At 45.5% G+C, this 16,275-nt stretch overlaps 1 protein-coding gene across 14 annotated transcripts in view; it reads right to left on the reverse strand.

Moving 5' to 3' along the window:
• The window catches only part of LOC109699702 (uncharacterized), a 94,900-nt gene that overhangs the window by 32,303 nt on the left and 46,322 nt on the right, over positions 1 to 16,275 (reverse strand). For 10 of the 14 annotated variants that reach the window (XM_074070404.1, XM_074070408.1, XM_074070407.1 and 7 more), the window contains 8 exons: positions 14,004 to 14,195; positions 13,757 to 13,912; positions 10,211 to 10,402; positions 9,964 to 10,119; positions 6,418 to 6,609; positions 6,171 to 6,326; positions 2,625 to 2,816; positions 2,378 to 2,533 (listed from right to left, as the gene is read on the reverse strand). In XM_074070404.1, coding sequence (XP_073926505.1) covers positions 2,378 to 2,533; positions 2,625 to 2,816; positions 6,171 to 6,326; positions 6,418 to 6,609; positions 9,964 to 10,119; positions 10,211 to 10,402; positions 13,757 to 13,912; positions 14,004 to 14,195 — 1,392 coding nt within the window. The remainder of the gene's footprint in view (positions 1 to 2,377; positions 2,534 to 2,624; positions 2,817 to 6,170; positions 6,327 to 6,417; positions 6,610 to 9,963; positions 10,120 to 10,210; positions 10,403 to 13,756; positions 13,913 to 14,003; positions 14,196 to 16,275) is intronic. The other 4 variants (XM_074070413.1, XM_074070412.1, XM_074070411.1 and 1 more) reach the window with 4 other exon arrangements.

Genomic DNA, 16,275 nt, shown 5'->3' on the forward strand with positions numbered 1-16,275 from the left:
CTGGGGCCCCTAATCCCAACGACCTTCCACCTCCTGACATCACCACCAGGAAGCGTCCATGGCTCAATGTGTTGTCATTGGAGTGACACTGAGGAAGGATGTGCAAGACCCAGATAAAGTGGACGTGAAGGGTTGAAACCTCAGTCTTAAGAACATCTGGAGCAAATGAGGGGTGGTGGACCAAGCCTGTAATACAAGCTGCATGGGAGGCAGAGACGGAGAGGACTGAGGTCGGAGTGAGACCCCATTTAAGACACCAAGTAAGAAGGGATTTGTGGCGTGCGCCTGCCATCCCAGGCTTTTGGAGCCTATGCAGTGGGAGAGGCCCTGACACAGGGAGGGTCTGGAATTCAAATGCCAGCAATAAGAAAAAGAGAAAGGCAGAAACTATTTGTAAAAGAAATTGTCAAGCACGGAATGGGAACAGTGAAAAGGGCCACTGGCACAAGATCCAAGTCCAGCCTGCCTTTTACTAAAGCGGAGACACTCATTCCTAGGTGCTGAACTTCTAATGAACCCACATGACCACTTGACAAACCTGGAGCAGACCCTTTCCATAAATGTGGATGAAGAGCAAGATGGGTACCTTGCCACACAGGAAAGGTTTGAGAGTGCTTTTCCAAGCAGATCAGGAAAAGCAGAAGAAAGCAGAGTGAGTGGAGAGCAGTGAGTTCAACCACAGCACAACTATTTCTCTACTTTCTGGAAGAAATACCACTCCAGGTCACCTGTAAAGCATTTCTAGGATAAGCTCGAATATCTAGACCCACAGATATTTAAATCAGAAGGCACTGCAGTATGCTGCTGCCTTTTTCCACCTTCAAAGCGCTCCTTCAAAAAACGATCCCTCTCTAGTAGTTCATAGCGTTCTAGAATGGCACAGAAGTGTAAATATAGAACAACTTACTACATTTCACGTTTGAGGTGTGTAATTTTTCCTTCAAGGGAGGACTTTTATTTCAGGAGTTTTGAGGATTTTTGTTTCAGAAAAATCATGGATGAAAAGTAAAACTTTCATATCGTGCTCCCCATCTCCTCACAGGCCTGGCAAGTAAAGGTGGAAAAGGCAGGCTGCACGTATTATTTGAAAATGAAAAAGAAAATACTAAATTCCACCATGTGCACTTGGAGGAGGTTCTCCATGTACTTTCAGTTCCAAAACAGCTATTATTCTTTTCCGCTCTTGTACTCAAACATTTTGAGCACATGTGCTACTACATGGGTCTCTCCCATCCATCTCCACATTCTACTGTGGCACTAAAATAGTTTTGTTCAGAGGGAAGTACAAATTCAACGGTTAACACATTCTATGCTTTCTCTATGGCCTGTGCCACACAGCTGGGACAATACCGTCTTGTCAACCTGTCAACAGCTTAAGTCCACGCTCCACAGTTCATGCCACATATTACAGTCACCTGGGAGCTTTTTCAACACACTGATGCCCTAACCACATCCCAGACTATTTCGTGAGCCCCTCCGTTCCTTATTCCTGGCAGCAGGATCTGCACATAGGGAATGGACCACCCCCATTCCATCATCCCATCTCAATCATGCCTGGTTCCTTACCTGCTGGCTCTATGGATTTTGTCATTCCTCATGACAGTTTCAAGCAAATGACCCTCCTGTCATCTGCAGTGGCCTGTCCTGATGCCACTTTGGTCCTGTATTCACAATCAATTTTATTGGGTCTTGATGTAACTGACCCCCGACCCACATCCCTTTGAGTGACTTAAACAAAAGGCTCTCTTAGCCTCAGTCCTCAAGAGTCAATGGGGTTGTATTTAGACTCGAAGCTGGACATGTTAATGGAAACGACAATAAGGAAGAGGAGAGGACAAGGACCACCTAAGTCGTCCTTGATCTGTGCAGATTTGAGGTACTGCCCTTGGCCTCTCCTTATGGACTGACATACCTTTAAAGTTCCACTCAGTGTCCTCCAGTTAACGTCAGAGTTCATGAGATAGAGATACTGACTCCTGATGAAAACATGCACATTGGCAAAGGCCTGGAGATATGGCACTGAAGACAACACTGGCACTAGGGCCTAGCTTTCTCTCACCAATACCCCAGTTTGCAATGTGGGTTTTTGTAATCAGGGCTACATCTCATAATATTGGCACTTTTCATGTGCAGGTCCAATTTAAAAGTTCAGGAACTGACATGGTCTGGTTCCCCAAAGCAAGCACAAGAGGAGAATCCCATGATAGAGAATAGTTTAGGACATGCTCCCAGAGGAAAGCTCCCAGTGGGAGCCTGGGTAGCCGGGAAAACAGACAAAAAAGCCAACAAAGACTGGGGTTCTGGGGAATTAGTTGCTTGTGCATAGCAGGCCAATTGGTGCTCTCATACAGTAATGATAACAACAGTCTGGGCTTACCTAGGGCACTTGAAGTGTCGGGACACCAGTGCTGGGTGGGAACACACTCCACTATACAAACAGGAGATGGAGATGGATGTACAGACCAGGTGGAGGCCCGTGGACATTCGAGGTATGAACACTCAGAGGATACATTAGGTATTGGACAGAACAAACCTTGAGGAGAAAACACAGAAGGAGGATGAGCTCAATCCTCCATGAAGGGTTACAAGGAGTAAGTGCATCCAAGAGACAAAGGGGGAATTACCTGTTTGTTCCAGTTCAGGGAATATGCATACTATTCGGCACCTGCTGAACAGTAGTTTTCTCTGCATGATCTTCCCTTTCAGGACATTTGTGGCATCAATGAGGCCATGTTGAAACCATGGTGTGTAGTCAACTGAGCCTTCGGGAGCATCACCCTCCAGCTCCATTTCAAAGCAGACATCTGAATTCAGCACTGAAAATACAACCACAGACATTGTTCCCTGTGCCCTGACTGGGACAGAAGAGTGTCACCAAGGAAAGAAAGTAAGCTGGGACAACAAAGTCCAAGGCTGGGAGAGGAGGCCTAGAGACACACTTATATTTTCATGATGGCTGATGTTTCTCACGTATCCAGTAATGGTAAGATGGCCAGGAGGCAAAGGTACTTCGAATTTATTAACATATTCAGGAGAAACTGGACTAGCAAAACCCAGCACCTCCCAAGAATATACAGCAAGACAAGGAAATGTCACTGGCCATGGGCTGTGTGATTTTGGGGAGGAAGAGATTTTAATACCAAGCACAATCAAAGTTCAAGGAAAACCCTATGACACAAACTAACTGTGGGAGATTAATCCTGGGAAACTTACAAAATTTGCATAAGGATCTGATATACTTCCCGTATGCACATTCTATTTAGAAAACACACCTGCCACAAACACATAATGTATATGCTCCAGATACAGATTCATTCATTATTCCCATTTGCTGAGGATACAAATACACATGCATTTAATTATCTGATTGCACCACTTCTCACACTGCAAGATGGAGGGATCTTATACAGATTATAATTCTTATTCCACAGAGCTGAAATTAGAAATCGGTGAAAAATGTGGATAAAAAGAGCTTGTGAAAAGCAGATGGCCCGTTAAGACATCAGGAAATGATAGCACTGAGCAATAGAGCAAAGCTGCACACTCTCCCTGCTCCCCAAATGTCCTCTGAGCTGGCTTATTGCTCCGGCATCCACGGAAGGTGAGCAACAGACAGAGTAAATGAGTTAGGCTGCTGAGTATTGTCTGGGCTTGGGGGAAGCCAGTGGCAAGGAAAAGGCATGCCAGATGGATGGCAAGACAGTTAAATGCTCCATGTTATTCACATGGGTAAGGCACTGCATGTCCCCAAAGATGCAGGAGCACTTCCCATAGGAACACTCCAAGTGTATGACTGGGGCCCCTAATCCCAACGACCTTCCACCTCCTGACATCACCACCAGGAAGCGTCCATGGCTCAATGTGTTGTCATTGGAGTGACACTGAGGAAGGATGTGCAAGACCCAGATAAAGTGGACGTGAAGGGTTGAAACCTCAGTCTTAAGAACATCTGGAGCAAATGAGGGGTGGTGGACCAAGCCTGTAATACAAGCTGCATGGGAGGCAGAGACGGAGAGGACTGAGGTCGGAGTGAGACCCCATTTAAGACACCAAGTAAGAAGGGATTTGTGGCGTGCGCCTGCCATCCCAGGCTTTTGGAGCCTATGCAGTGGGAGAGGCCCTGACACAGGGAGGGTCTGGAATTCAAATGCCAGCAATAAGAAAAAGAGAAAGGCAGAAACTATTTGTAAAAGAAATTGTCAAGCACGGAATGGGAACAGTGAAAAGGGCCACTGGCACAAGATCCAAGTCCAGCCTGCCTTTTACTAAAGCGGAGACACTCATTCCTAGGTGCTGAACTTCTAATGAACCCACATGACCACTTGACAAACCTGGAGCAGACCCTTTCCATAAATGTGGATGAAGAGCAAGATGGGTACCTTGCCACACAGGAAAGGTTTGAGAGTGCTTTTCCAAGCAGATCAGGAAAAGCAGAAGAAAGCAGAGTGAGTGGAGAGCAGTGAGTTCAACCACAGCACAACTATTTCTCTACTTTCTGGAAGAAATACCACTCCAGGTCACCTGTAAAGCATTTCTAGGATAAGCTCGAATATCTAGACCCACAGATATTTAAATCAGAAGGCACTGCAGTATGCTGCTGCCTTTTTCCACCTTCAAAGCGCTCCTTCAAAAAACGATCCCTCTCTAGTAGTTCATAGCGTTCTAGAATGGCACAGAAGTGTAAATATAGAACAACTTACTACATTTCACGTTTGAGGTGTGTAATTTTTCCTTCAAGGGAGGACTTTTATTTCAGGAGTTTTGAGGATTTTTGTTTCAGAAAAATCATGGATGAAAAGTAAAACTTTCATATCGTGCTCCCCATCTCCTCACAGGCCTGGCAAGTAAAGGTGGAAAAGGCAGGCTGCACGTATTATTTGAAAATGAAAAAGAAAATACTAAATTCCACCATGTGCACTTGGAGGAGGTTCTCCATGTACTTTCAGTTCCAAAACAGCTATTATTCTTTTCCGCTCTTGTACTCAAACATTTTGAGCACATGTGCTACTACATGGGTCTCTCCCATCCATCTCCACATTCTACTGTGGCACTAAAATAGTTTTGTTCAGAGGGAAGTACAAATTCAACGGTTAACAGATTCTATGCTTTCTCTATGGCCTGTGCCACACAGCTGGGACAATACCGTCTTGTCAACCTGTCAACAGCTTAAGTCCACGCTCCACAGTTCATGCCACATATTACAGTCACCTGGGAGCTTTTTCAACACACTGATGCCCTAACCACATCCCAGACTATTTCGTGAGCCCCTCCGTTCCTTATTCCTGGCAGCAGGATCTGCACATAGGGAATGGACCACCCCCATTCCATCATCCCATCTCAATCATGCCTGGTTCCTTACCTGCTGGCTCTATGGATTTTGTCATTCCTCATGACAGTTTCAAGCAAATGACCCTCCTGTCATCTGCAGTGGCCTGTCCTGATGCCACTTTGGTCCTGTATTCACAATCAATTTTATTGGGTCTTGATGTAACTGACCCCCGACCCACATCCCTTTGAGTGACTTAAACAAAAGGCTCTCTTAGCCTCAGTCCTCAAGAGTCAATGGGGTTGTATTTAGACTCGAAGCTGGACATGTTAATGGAAACGACAATAAGGAAGAGGAGAGGACAAGGACCACCTAAGTCGTCCTTGATCTGTGCAGATTTGAGGTACTGCCCTTGGCCTCTCCTTATGGACTGACATACCTTTAAAGTTCCACTCAGTGTCCTCCAGTTAACGTCAGAGTTCATGAGATAGAGATACTGACTCCTGATGAAAACATGCACATTGGCAAAGGCCTGGAGATATGGCACTGAAGACAACACTGGCACTAGGGCCTAGCTTTCTCTCACCAATACCCCAGTTTGCAATGTGGGTTTTTGTAATCAGGGCTACATCTCATAATATTGGCACTTTTCATGTGCAGGTCCAATTTAAAAGTTCAGGAACTGACATGGTCTGGTTCCCCAAAGCAAGCACAAGAGGAGAATCCCATGATAGAGAATAGTTTAGGACATGCTCCCAGAGGAAAGCTCCCAGTGGGAGCCTGGGTAGCCGGGAAAACAGACAAAAAAGCCAACAAAGACTGGGGTTCTGGGGAATTAGTTGCTTGTGCATAGCAGGCCAATTGGTGCTCTCATACAGTAATGATAACAACAGTCTGGGCTTACCTAGGGCACTTGAAGTGTCGGGACACCAGTGCTGGGTGGGAACACACTCCACTATACAAACAGGAGATGGAGATGGATGTACAGACCAGGTGGAGGCCCGTGGACATTCGAGGTATGAACACTCAGAGGATACATTAGGTATTGGACAGAACAAACCTTGAGGAGAAAACACAGAAGGAGGATGAGCTCAATCCTCCATGAAGGGTTACAAGGAGTAAGTGCATCCAAGAGACAAAGGGGGAATTACCTGTTTGTTCCAGTTCAGGGAATATGCATACTATTCGGCACCTGCTGAACAGTAGTTTTCTCTGCATGATCTTCCCTTTCAGGACATTTGTGGCATCAATGAGGCCATGTTGAAACCATGGTGTGTAGTCAACTGAGCCTTCGGGAGCATCACCCTCCAGCTCCATTTCAAAGCAGACATCTGAATTCAGCACTGAAAATACAACCACAGACATTGTTCCCTGTGCCCTGACTGGGACAGAAGAGTGTCACCAAGGAAAGAAAGTAAGCTGGGACAACAAAGTCCAAGGCTGGGAGAGGAGGCCTAGAGACACACTTATATTTTCATGATGGCTGATGTTTCTCACGTATCCAGTAATGGTAAGATGGCCAGGAGGCAAAGGTACTTCGAATTTATTAACATATTCAGGAGAAACTGGACTAGCAAAACCCAGCACCTCCCAAGAATATACAGCAAGACAAGGAAATGTCACTGGCCATGGGCTGTGTGATTTTGGGGAGGAAGAGATTTTAATACCAAGCACAATCAAAGTTCAAGGAAAACCCTATGACACAAACTAACTGTGGGAGATTAATCCTGGGAAACTTACAAAATTTGCATAAGGATCTGATATACTTCCCGTATGCACATTCTATTTAGAAAACACACCTGCCACAAACACATAATGTATATGCTCCAGATACAGATTCATTCATTATTCCCATTTGCTGAGGATACAAATACACATGCATTTAATTATCTGATTGCACCACTTCTCACACTGCAAGATGGAGGGATCTTATACAGATTATAATTCTTATTCCACAGAGCTGAAATTAGAAATCGGTGAAAAATGTGGATAAAAAGAGCTTGTGAAAAGCAGATGGCCCGTTAAGACATCAGGAAATGATAGCACTGAGCAATAGAGCAAAGCTGCACACTCTCCCTGCTCCCCAAATGTCCTCTGAGCTGGCTTATTGCTCCGGCATCCACGGAAGGTGAGCAACAGACAGAGTAAATGAGTTAGGCTGCTGAGTATTGTCTGGGCTTGGGGGAAGCCAGTGGCAAGGAAAAGGCATGCCAGATGGATGGCAAGACAGTTAAATGCTCCATGTTATTCACATGGGTAAGGCACTGCATGTCCCCAAAGATGCAGGAGCACTTCCCATAGGAACACTCCAAGTGTATGACTGGGGCCCCTAATCCCAACGACCTTCCACCTCCTGACATCACCACCAGGAAGCGTCCATGGCTCAATGTGTTGTCATTGGAGTGACACTGAGGAAGGATGTGCAAGACCCAGATAAAGTGGACGTGAAGGGTTGAAACCTCAGTCTTAAGAACATCTGGAGCAAATGAGGGGTGGTGGACCAAGCCTGTAATACAAGCTGCATGGGAGGCAGAGACGGAGAGGACTGAGGTCGGAGTGAGACCCCATTTAAGACACCAAGTAAGAAGGGATTTGTGGCGTGCGCCTGCCATCCCAGGCTTTTGGAGCCTATGCAGTGGGAGAGGCCCTGACACAGGGAGGGTCTGGAATTCAAATGCCAGCAATAAGAAAAAGAGAAAGGCAGAAACTATTTGTAAAAGAAATTGTCAAGCACGGAATGGGAACAGTGAAAAGGGCCACTGGCACAAGATCCAAGTCCAGCCTGCCTTTTACTAAAGCGGAGACACTCATTCCTAGGTGCTGAACTTCTAATGAACCCACATGACCACTTGACAAACCTGGAGCAGACCCTTTCCATAAATGTGGATGAAGAGCAAGATGGGTACCTTGCCACACAGGAAAGGTTTGAGAGTGCTTTTCCAAGCAGATCAGGAAAAGCAGAAGAAAGCAGAGTGAGTGGAGAGCAGTGAGTTCAACCACAGCACAACTATTTCTCTACTTTCTGGAAGAAATACCACTCCAGGTCACCTGTAAAGCATTTCTAGGATAAGCTCGAATATCTAGACCCACAGATATTTAAATCAGAAGGCACTGCAGTATGCTGCTGCCTTTTTCCACCTTCAAAGCGCTCCTTCAAAAAACGATCCCTCTCTAGTAGTTCATAGCGTTCTAGAATGGCACAGAAGTGTAAATATAGAACAACTTACTACATTTCACGTTTGAGGTGTGTAATTTTTCCTTCAAGGGAGGACTTTTATTTCAGGAGTTTTGAGGATTTTTGTTTCAGAAAAATCATGGATGAAAAGTAAAACTTTCATATCGTGCTCCCCATCTCCTCACAGGCCTGGCAAGTAAAGGTGGAAAAGGCAGGCTGCACGTATTATTTGAAAATGAAAAAGAAAATACTAAATTCCACCATGTGCACTTGGAGGAGGTTCTCCATGTACTTTCAGTTCCAAAACAGCTATTATTCTTTTCCGCTCTTGTACTCAAACATTTTGAGCACATGTGCTACTACATGGGTCTCTCCCATCCATCTCCACATTCTACTGTGGCACTAAAATAGTTTTGTTCAGAGGGAAGTACAAATTCAACGGTTAACACATTCTATGCTTTCTCTATGGCCTGTGCCACACAGCTGGGACAATACCGTCTTGTCAACCTGTCAACAGCTTAAGTCCACGCTCCACAGTTCATGCCACATATTACAGTCACCTGGGAGCTTTTTCAACACACTGATGCCCTAACCACATCCCAGACTATTTCGTGAGCCCCTCCGTTCCTTATTCCTGGCAGCAGGATCTGCACATAGGGAATGGACCACCCCCATTCCATCATCCCATCTCAATCATGCCTGGTTCCTTACCTGCTGGCTCTATGGATTTTGTCATTCCTCATGACAGTTTCAAGCAAATGACCCTCCTGTCATCTGCAGTGGCCTGTCCTGATGCCACTTTGGTCCTGTATTCACAATCAATTTTATTGGGTCTTGATGTAACTGACCCCCGACCCACATCCCTTTGAGTGACTTAAACAAAAGGCTCTCTTAGCCTCAGTCCTCAAGAGTCAATGGGGTTGTATTTAGACTCGAAGCTGGACATGTTAATGGAAACGACAATAAGGAAGAGGAGAGGACAAGGACCACCTAAGTCGTCCTTGATCTGTGCAGATTTGAGGTACTGCCCTTGGCCTCTCCTTATGGACTGACATACCTTTAAAGTTCCACTCAGTGTCCTCCAGTTAACGTCAGAGTTCATGAGATAGAGATACTGACTCCTGATGAAAACATGCACATTGGCAAAGGCCTGGAGATATGGCACTGAAGACAACACTGGCACTAGGGCCTAGCTTTCTCTCACCAATACCCCAGTTTGCAATGTGGGTTTTTGTAATCAGGGCTACATCTCATAATATTGGCACTTTTCATGTGCAGGTCCAATTTAAAAGTTCAGGAACTGACATGGTCTGGTTCCCCAAAGCAAGCACAAGAGGAGAATCCCATGATAGAGAATAGTTTAGGACATGCTCCCAGAGGAAAGCTCCCAGTGGGAGCCTGGGTAGCCGGGAAAACAGACAAAAAAGCCAACAAAGACTGGGGTTCTGGGGAATTAGTTGCTTGTGCATAGCAGGCCAATTGGTGCTCTCATACAGTAATGATAACAACAGTCTGGGCTTACCTAGGGCACTTGAAGTGTCGGGACACCAGTGCTGGGTGGGAACACACTCCACTATACAAACAGGAGATGGAGATGGATGTACAGACCAGGTGGAGGCCCGTGGACATTCGAGGTATGAACACTCAGAGGATACATTAGGTATTGGACAGAACAAACCTTGAGGAGAAAACACAGAAGGAGGATGAGCTCAATCCTCCATGAAGGGTTACAAGGAGTAAGTGCATCCAAGAGACAAAGGGGGAATTACCTGTTTGTTCCAGTTCAGGGAATATGCATACTATTCGGCACCTGCTGAACAGTAGTTTTCTCTGCATGATCTTCCCTTTCAGGACATTTGTGGCATCAATGAGGCCATGTTGAAACCATGGTGTGTAGTCAACTGAGCCTTCGGGAGCATCACCCTCCAGCTCCATTTCAAAGCAGACATCTGAATTCAGCACTGAAAATACAACCACAGACATTGTTCCCTGTGCCCTGACTGGGACAGAAGAGTGTCACCAAGGAAAGAAAGTAAGCTGGGACAACAAAGTCCAAGGCTGGGAGAGGAGGCCTAGAGACACACTTATATTTTCATGATGGCTGATGTTTCTCACGTATCCAGTAATGGTAAGATGGCCAGGAGGCAAAGGTACTTCGAATTTATTAACATATTCAGGAGAAACTGGACTAGCAAAACCCAGCACCTCCCAAGAATATACAGCAAGACAAGGAAATGTCACTGGCCATGGGCTGTGTGATTTTGGGGAGGAAGAGATTTTAATACCAAGCACAATCAAAGTTCAAGGAAAACCCTATGACACAAACTAACTGTGGGAGATTAATCCTGGGAAACTTACAAAATTTGCATAAGGATCTGATATACTTCCCGTATGCACATTCTATTTAGAAAACACACCTGCCACAAACACATAATGTATATGCTCCAGATACAGATTCATTCATTATTCCCATTTGCTGAGGATACAAATACACATGCATTTAATTATCTGATTGCACCACTTCTCACACTGCAAGATGGAGGGATCTTATACAGATTATAATTCTTATTCCACAGAGCTGAAATTAGAAATCGGTGAAAAATGTGGATAAAAAGAGCTTGTGAAAAGCAGATGGCCCGTTAAGACATCAGGAAATGATAGCACTGAGCAATAGAGCAAAGCTGCACACTCTCCCTGCTCCCCAAATGTCCTCTGAGCTGGCTTATTGCTCCGGCATCCACGGAAGGTGAGCAACAGACAGAGTAAATGAGTTAGGCTGCTGAGTATTGTCTGGGCTTGGGGGAAGCCAGTGGCAAGGAAAAGGCATGCCAGATGGATGGCAAGACAGTTAAATGCTCCATGTTATTCACATGGGTAAGGCACTGCATGTCCCCAAAGATGCAGGAGCACTTCCCATAGGAACACTCCAAGTGTATGACTGGGGCCCCTAATCCCAACGACCTTCCACCTCCTGACATCACCACCAGGAAGCGTCCATGGCTCAATGTGTTGTCATTGGAGTGACACTGAGGAAGGATGTGCAAGACCCAGATAAAGTGGACGTGAAGGGTTGAAACCTCAGTCTTAAGAACATCTGGAGCAAATGAGGGGTGGTGGACCAAGCCTTTAATACAAGCTGCATGGGAGGCAGAGACGGAGAGGACTGAGGTCGGAGTGAGACCCCATTTAAGACACCAAGTAAGAAGGGATTTGTGGCGTGCGCCTGCCATCCCAGGCTTTTGGAGCCTATGCAGTGGGAGAGGCCCTGACACAGGGAGGGTCTGGAATTCAAATGCCAGCAATAAGAAAAAGAGAAAGGCAGAAACTATTTGTAAAAGAAATTGTCAAGCACGGAATGGGAACAGTGAAAAGGGCCACTGGCACAAGATCCAAGTCCAGCCTGCCTTTTACTAAAGCGGAGACACTCATTCCTAGGTGCTGAACTTCTAATGAACCCACATGACCACTTGACAAACCTGGAGCAGACCCTTTCCATAAATGTGGATGAAGAGCAAGATGGGTACCTTGCCACACAGGAAAGGTTTGAGAGTGCTTTTCCAAGCAGATCAGGAAAAGCAGAAGAAAGCAGAGTGAGTGGAGAGCAGTGAGTTCAACCACAGCACAACTATTTCTCTACTTTCTGGAAGAAATACCACTCCAGGTCACCTGTAAAGCATTTCTAGGATAAGCTCGAATATCTAGACCCACAGATATTTAAATCAGAAGGCACTGCAGTATGCTGCTGCCTTTTTCCACCTTCAAAGCGCTCCTTCAAAAAACGATCCCTCTCTAGTAGTTCATAGCGTTCTAGAATGGCACAGAAGTGTAAATATAGAACAACTTACTACATTTCACGTTTGAGGTGTGTAATTTTTCCTTCAAGGGAGGACTTTTATTTCAGGAGTTTTGAGGATTTTTGTTTCAGAAAAATCATGGATGAAAAGTAAAACTTTCATATCGTGCTCCCCATCTCCTCACAGGCCTGGCAAGTAAAGGTGGAAAAGGCAGGCTGCACGTATTATTTGAAAATGAAAAAGAAAATACTAAATTCCACCATGTGCACTTGGAGGAGGTTCTCCATGTACTTTCAGTTCCAAAACAGCTATTATTCTTTTCCGCTCTTGTACTCAAACATTTTGAGCACATGTGCTACTACATGGGTCTCTCCCATCCATCTCCACATTCTACTGTGGCACTAAAATAGTTTTGTTCAGAGGGAAGTACAAATTCAACGGTTAACACATTCTATGCTTTCTCTATGGCCTGTGCCACACAGCTGGGACAATACCGTCTTGTCAACCTGTCAACAGCTTAAGTCCACGCTCCACAGTTCATGCCACATATTACAGTCACCTGGGAGCTTTTTCAACACACTGATGCCCTAACCACATCCCAGACTATTTCGTGAGCCCCTCCGTTCCTTATTCCTGGCAGCAGGATCTGCACATAGGGAATGGACCACCCCCATTCCATCATCCCATCTCAATCATGCCTGGTTCCTTACCTGCTGGCTCTATGGATTTTGTCATTCCTCATGACAGTTTCAAGCAAATGACCCTCCTGTCATCTGCAGTGGCCTGTCCTGATGCCACTTTGGTCCTGTATTCACAATCAATTTTATTGGGTCTTGATGTAACTGACCCCCGACCCACATCCCTTTGAGTGACTTAAACAAAAGGCTCTCTTAGCCTCAGTCCTCAAGAGTCAATGGGGTTGTATTTAGACTCGAAGCTGGACATGTTAATGGAAACGACAATAAGGAAGAGGAGAGGACAAGGACCACCTAAGTCGTCCTTGATCTGTGCAGATTTGAGGTACTGCCCTTGGCCTCTCCTTATGGACTGACATACCTTTAAAGTTCCACTCAGTGTCCTCCAGTTAACGTCAGAGTTCATGAGATAGAGATACTGACTCCTGATGAAAACATGCACATTGGCAAAGGCCTGGAGATATGGCACTGAAGACAACACTGGCACTAGGGCCTAGCTTTCTCTCACCAATACCCCAGTTTGCAATGTGGGTTTTTGTAATCAGGGCTACATCTCATAATATTGGCACTTTTCATGTGCAGGTCCAATTTAAAAGTTCAGGAACTGACATGGTCTGGTTCCCCAAAGCAAGCACAAGAGGAGAATCCCATGATAGAGAATAGTTTAGGACATGCTCCCAGAGGAAAGCTCCCAGTGGGAGCCTGGGTAGCCGGGAAAACAGACAAAAAAGCCAACAAAGACTGGGGTTCTGGGGAATTAGTTGCTTGTGCATAGCAGGCCAATTGGTGCTCTCATACAGTAATGATAACAACAGTCTGGGCTTACCTAGGGCACTTGAAGTGTCGGGACACCAGTGCTGGGTGGGAACACACTCCACTATACAAACAGGAGATGGAGATGGATGTACAGACCAGGTGGAGGCCCGTGGACATTCGAGGTATGAACACTCAGAGGATACATTAGGTATTGGACAGAACAAACCTTGAGGAGAAAACACAGAAGGAGGATGAGCTCAATCCTCCATGAAGGGTTACAAGGAGTAAGTGCATCCAAGAGACAAAGGGGGAATTACCTGTTTGTTCCAGTTCAGGGAATATGCATACTATTCGGCACCTGCTGAACAGTAGTTTTCTCTGCATGATCTTCCCTTTCAGGACATTTGTGGCATCAATGAGGCCATGTTGAAACCATGGTGTGTAGTCAACTGAGCCTTCGGGAGCATCACCCTCCAGCTCCATTTCAAAGCAGACATCTGAATTCAGCACTGAAAATACAACCACAGACATTGTTCCCTGTGCCCTGACTGGGACAGAAGAGTGTCACCAAGGAAAGAAAGTAAGCTGGGACAACAAAGTCCAAGGCTGGGAGAGGAGGCCTAGAGACACACTTATATTTTCATGATGGCTGATGTTTCTCACGTATCCAGTAATGGTAAGATGGCCAGGAGGCAAAGGTACTTCGAATTTATTAACATATTCAAGAGAAACTGGACTAGCAAAACCCAGCACCTCCCAAGAATATACAGCAAGACAAGGAAATGTCACTGGCCATGGGCTGTGTGATTTTGGGGAGGAAGAGATTTTAATACCAAGCACAATCAAAGTTCAAGGAAAACCCTATGACACAAACTAACTGTGGGAGATTAATCCTGGGAAACTTACAAAATTTGCATAAGGATCTGATATACTTCCCGTATGCACATTCTATTTAGAAAACACACCTGCCACAAACACATAATGTATATGCTCCAGATACAGATTCATTCATTATTCCCATTTGCTGAGGATACAAATACACATGCATTTAATTATCTGATTGCACCACTTCTCACACTGCAAGATGGAGGGATCTTATACAGATTATAATTCTTATTCCACAGAGCTGAAATTAGAAATCGGTGAAAAATGTGGATAAAAAGAGCTTGTGAAAAGCAGATGGCCCGTTAAGACATCAGGAAATGATAGCACTGAGCAATAGAGCAAAGCTGCACACTCTCCCTGCTCCCCAAATGTCCTCTGAGCTGGCTTATTGCTCCGGCATCCACGGAAGGTGAGCAACAGACAGAGTAAATGAGTTAGGCTGCTGAGTATTGTCTGGGCTTGGGGGAAGCCAGTGGCAAGGAAAAGGCATGCCAGATGGATGGCAAGACAGTTAAATGCTCCATGTTATTCACATGGGTAAGGCACTGCATGTCCCCAAAGATGCAGGAGCACTTCCCATAGGAACACTCCAAGTGTATGACTGGGGCCCCTAATCCCAACGACCTTCCACCTCCTGACATCACCACCAGGAAGCGTCCATGGCTCAATGTGTTGTCATTGGAGTGACACTGAGGAAGGATGTGCAAGACCCAGATAAAGTGGACGTGAAGGGTTGAAACCTCAGTCTTAAGAACATCTGGAGCAAATGAGGGGTGGTGGACCAAGCCTTTAATACAAGCTGCATGGGAGGCAGAGACGGAGAGGACTGAGGTCGGAGTGAGACCCCATTTAAGACACCAAGTAAGAAGGGATTTGTGGCGTGCGCCTGCCATCCCAGGCTTTTGGAGCCTATGCAGTGGGAGAGGCCCTGACACAGGGAGGGTCTGGAATTCAAATGCCAGCAATAAGAAAAAGAGAAAGGCAGAAACTATTTGTAAAAGAAATTGTCAAGCACGGAATGGGAACAGTGAAAAGGGCCACTGGCACAAGATCCAAGTCCAGCCTGCCTTTTACTAAAGCGGAGACACTCATTCCTAGGTGCTGAACTTCTAATGAACCCACATGACCACTTGACAAACCTGGAGCAGACCCTTTCCATAAATGTGGATGAAGAGCAAGATGGGTACCTTGCCACACAGGAAAGGTTTGAGAGTGCTTTTCCAAGCAGATCAGGAAAAGCAGAAGAAAGCAGAGTGAGTGGAGAGCAGTGAGTTCAACCACAGCACAACTATTTCTCTACTTTCTGGAAGAAATACCACTCCAGGTCACCTGTAAAGCATTTCTAGGATAAGCTCGAATATCTAGACCCACAGATATTTAAATCAGAAGGCACTGCAGTATGCTGCTGCCTTTTTCCACCTTCAAAGCGCTCCTTCAAAAAACGATCCCTCTCTAGTAGTTCATAGCGTTCTAGAATGGCACAGAAGTGTAAATATAGAACAACTTACTACATTTCACGTTTGAGGTGTGTAATTTTTCCTTCAAGGGAGGACTTTTATTTCAGGAGTTTTGAGGATTTTTGTTTCAGAAAAATCATGGATGAAAAGTAAAACTTTCATATCGTGCTCCCCATCTCCTCACAGGCCTGGCAAGTAAAGGTGGAAAAGGCAGGCTGCACGTATTATTTGAAAATGAAAAAGAAAA

This window comes from Castor canadensis, chromosome 4 (genome assembly GCF_047511655.1).
Source record: "Castor canadensis chromosome 4, mCasCan1.hap1v2, whole genome shotgun sequence".
Classification (NCBI taxonomy): Eukaryota; Metazoa; Chordata; class Mammalia; order Rodentia; family Castoridae; genus Castor; species Castor canadensis.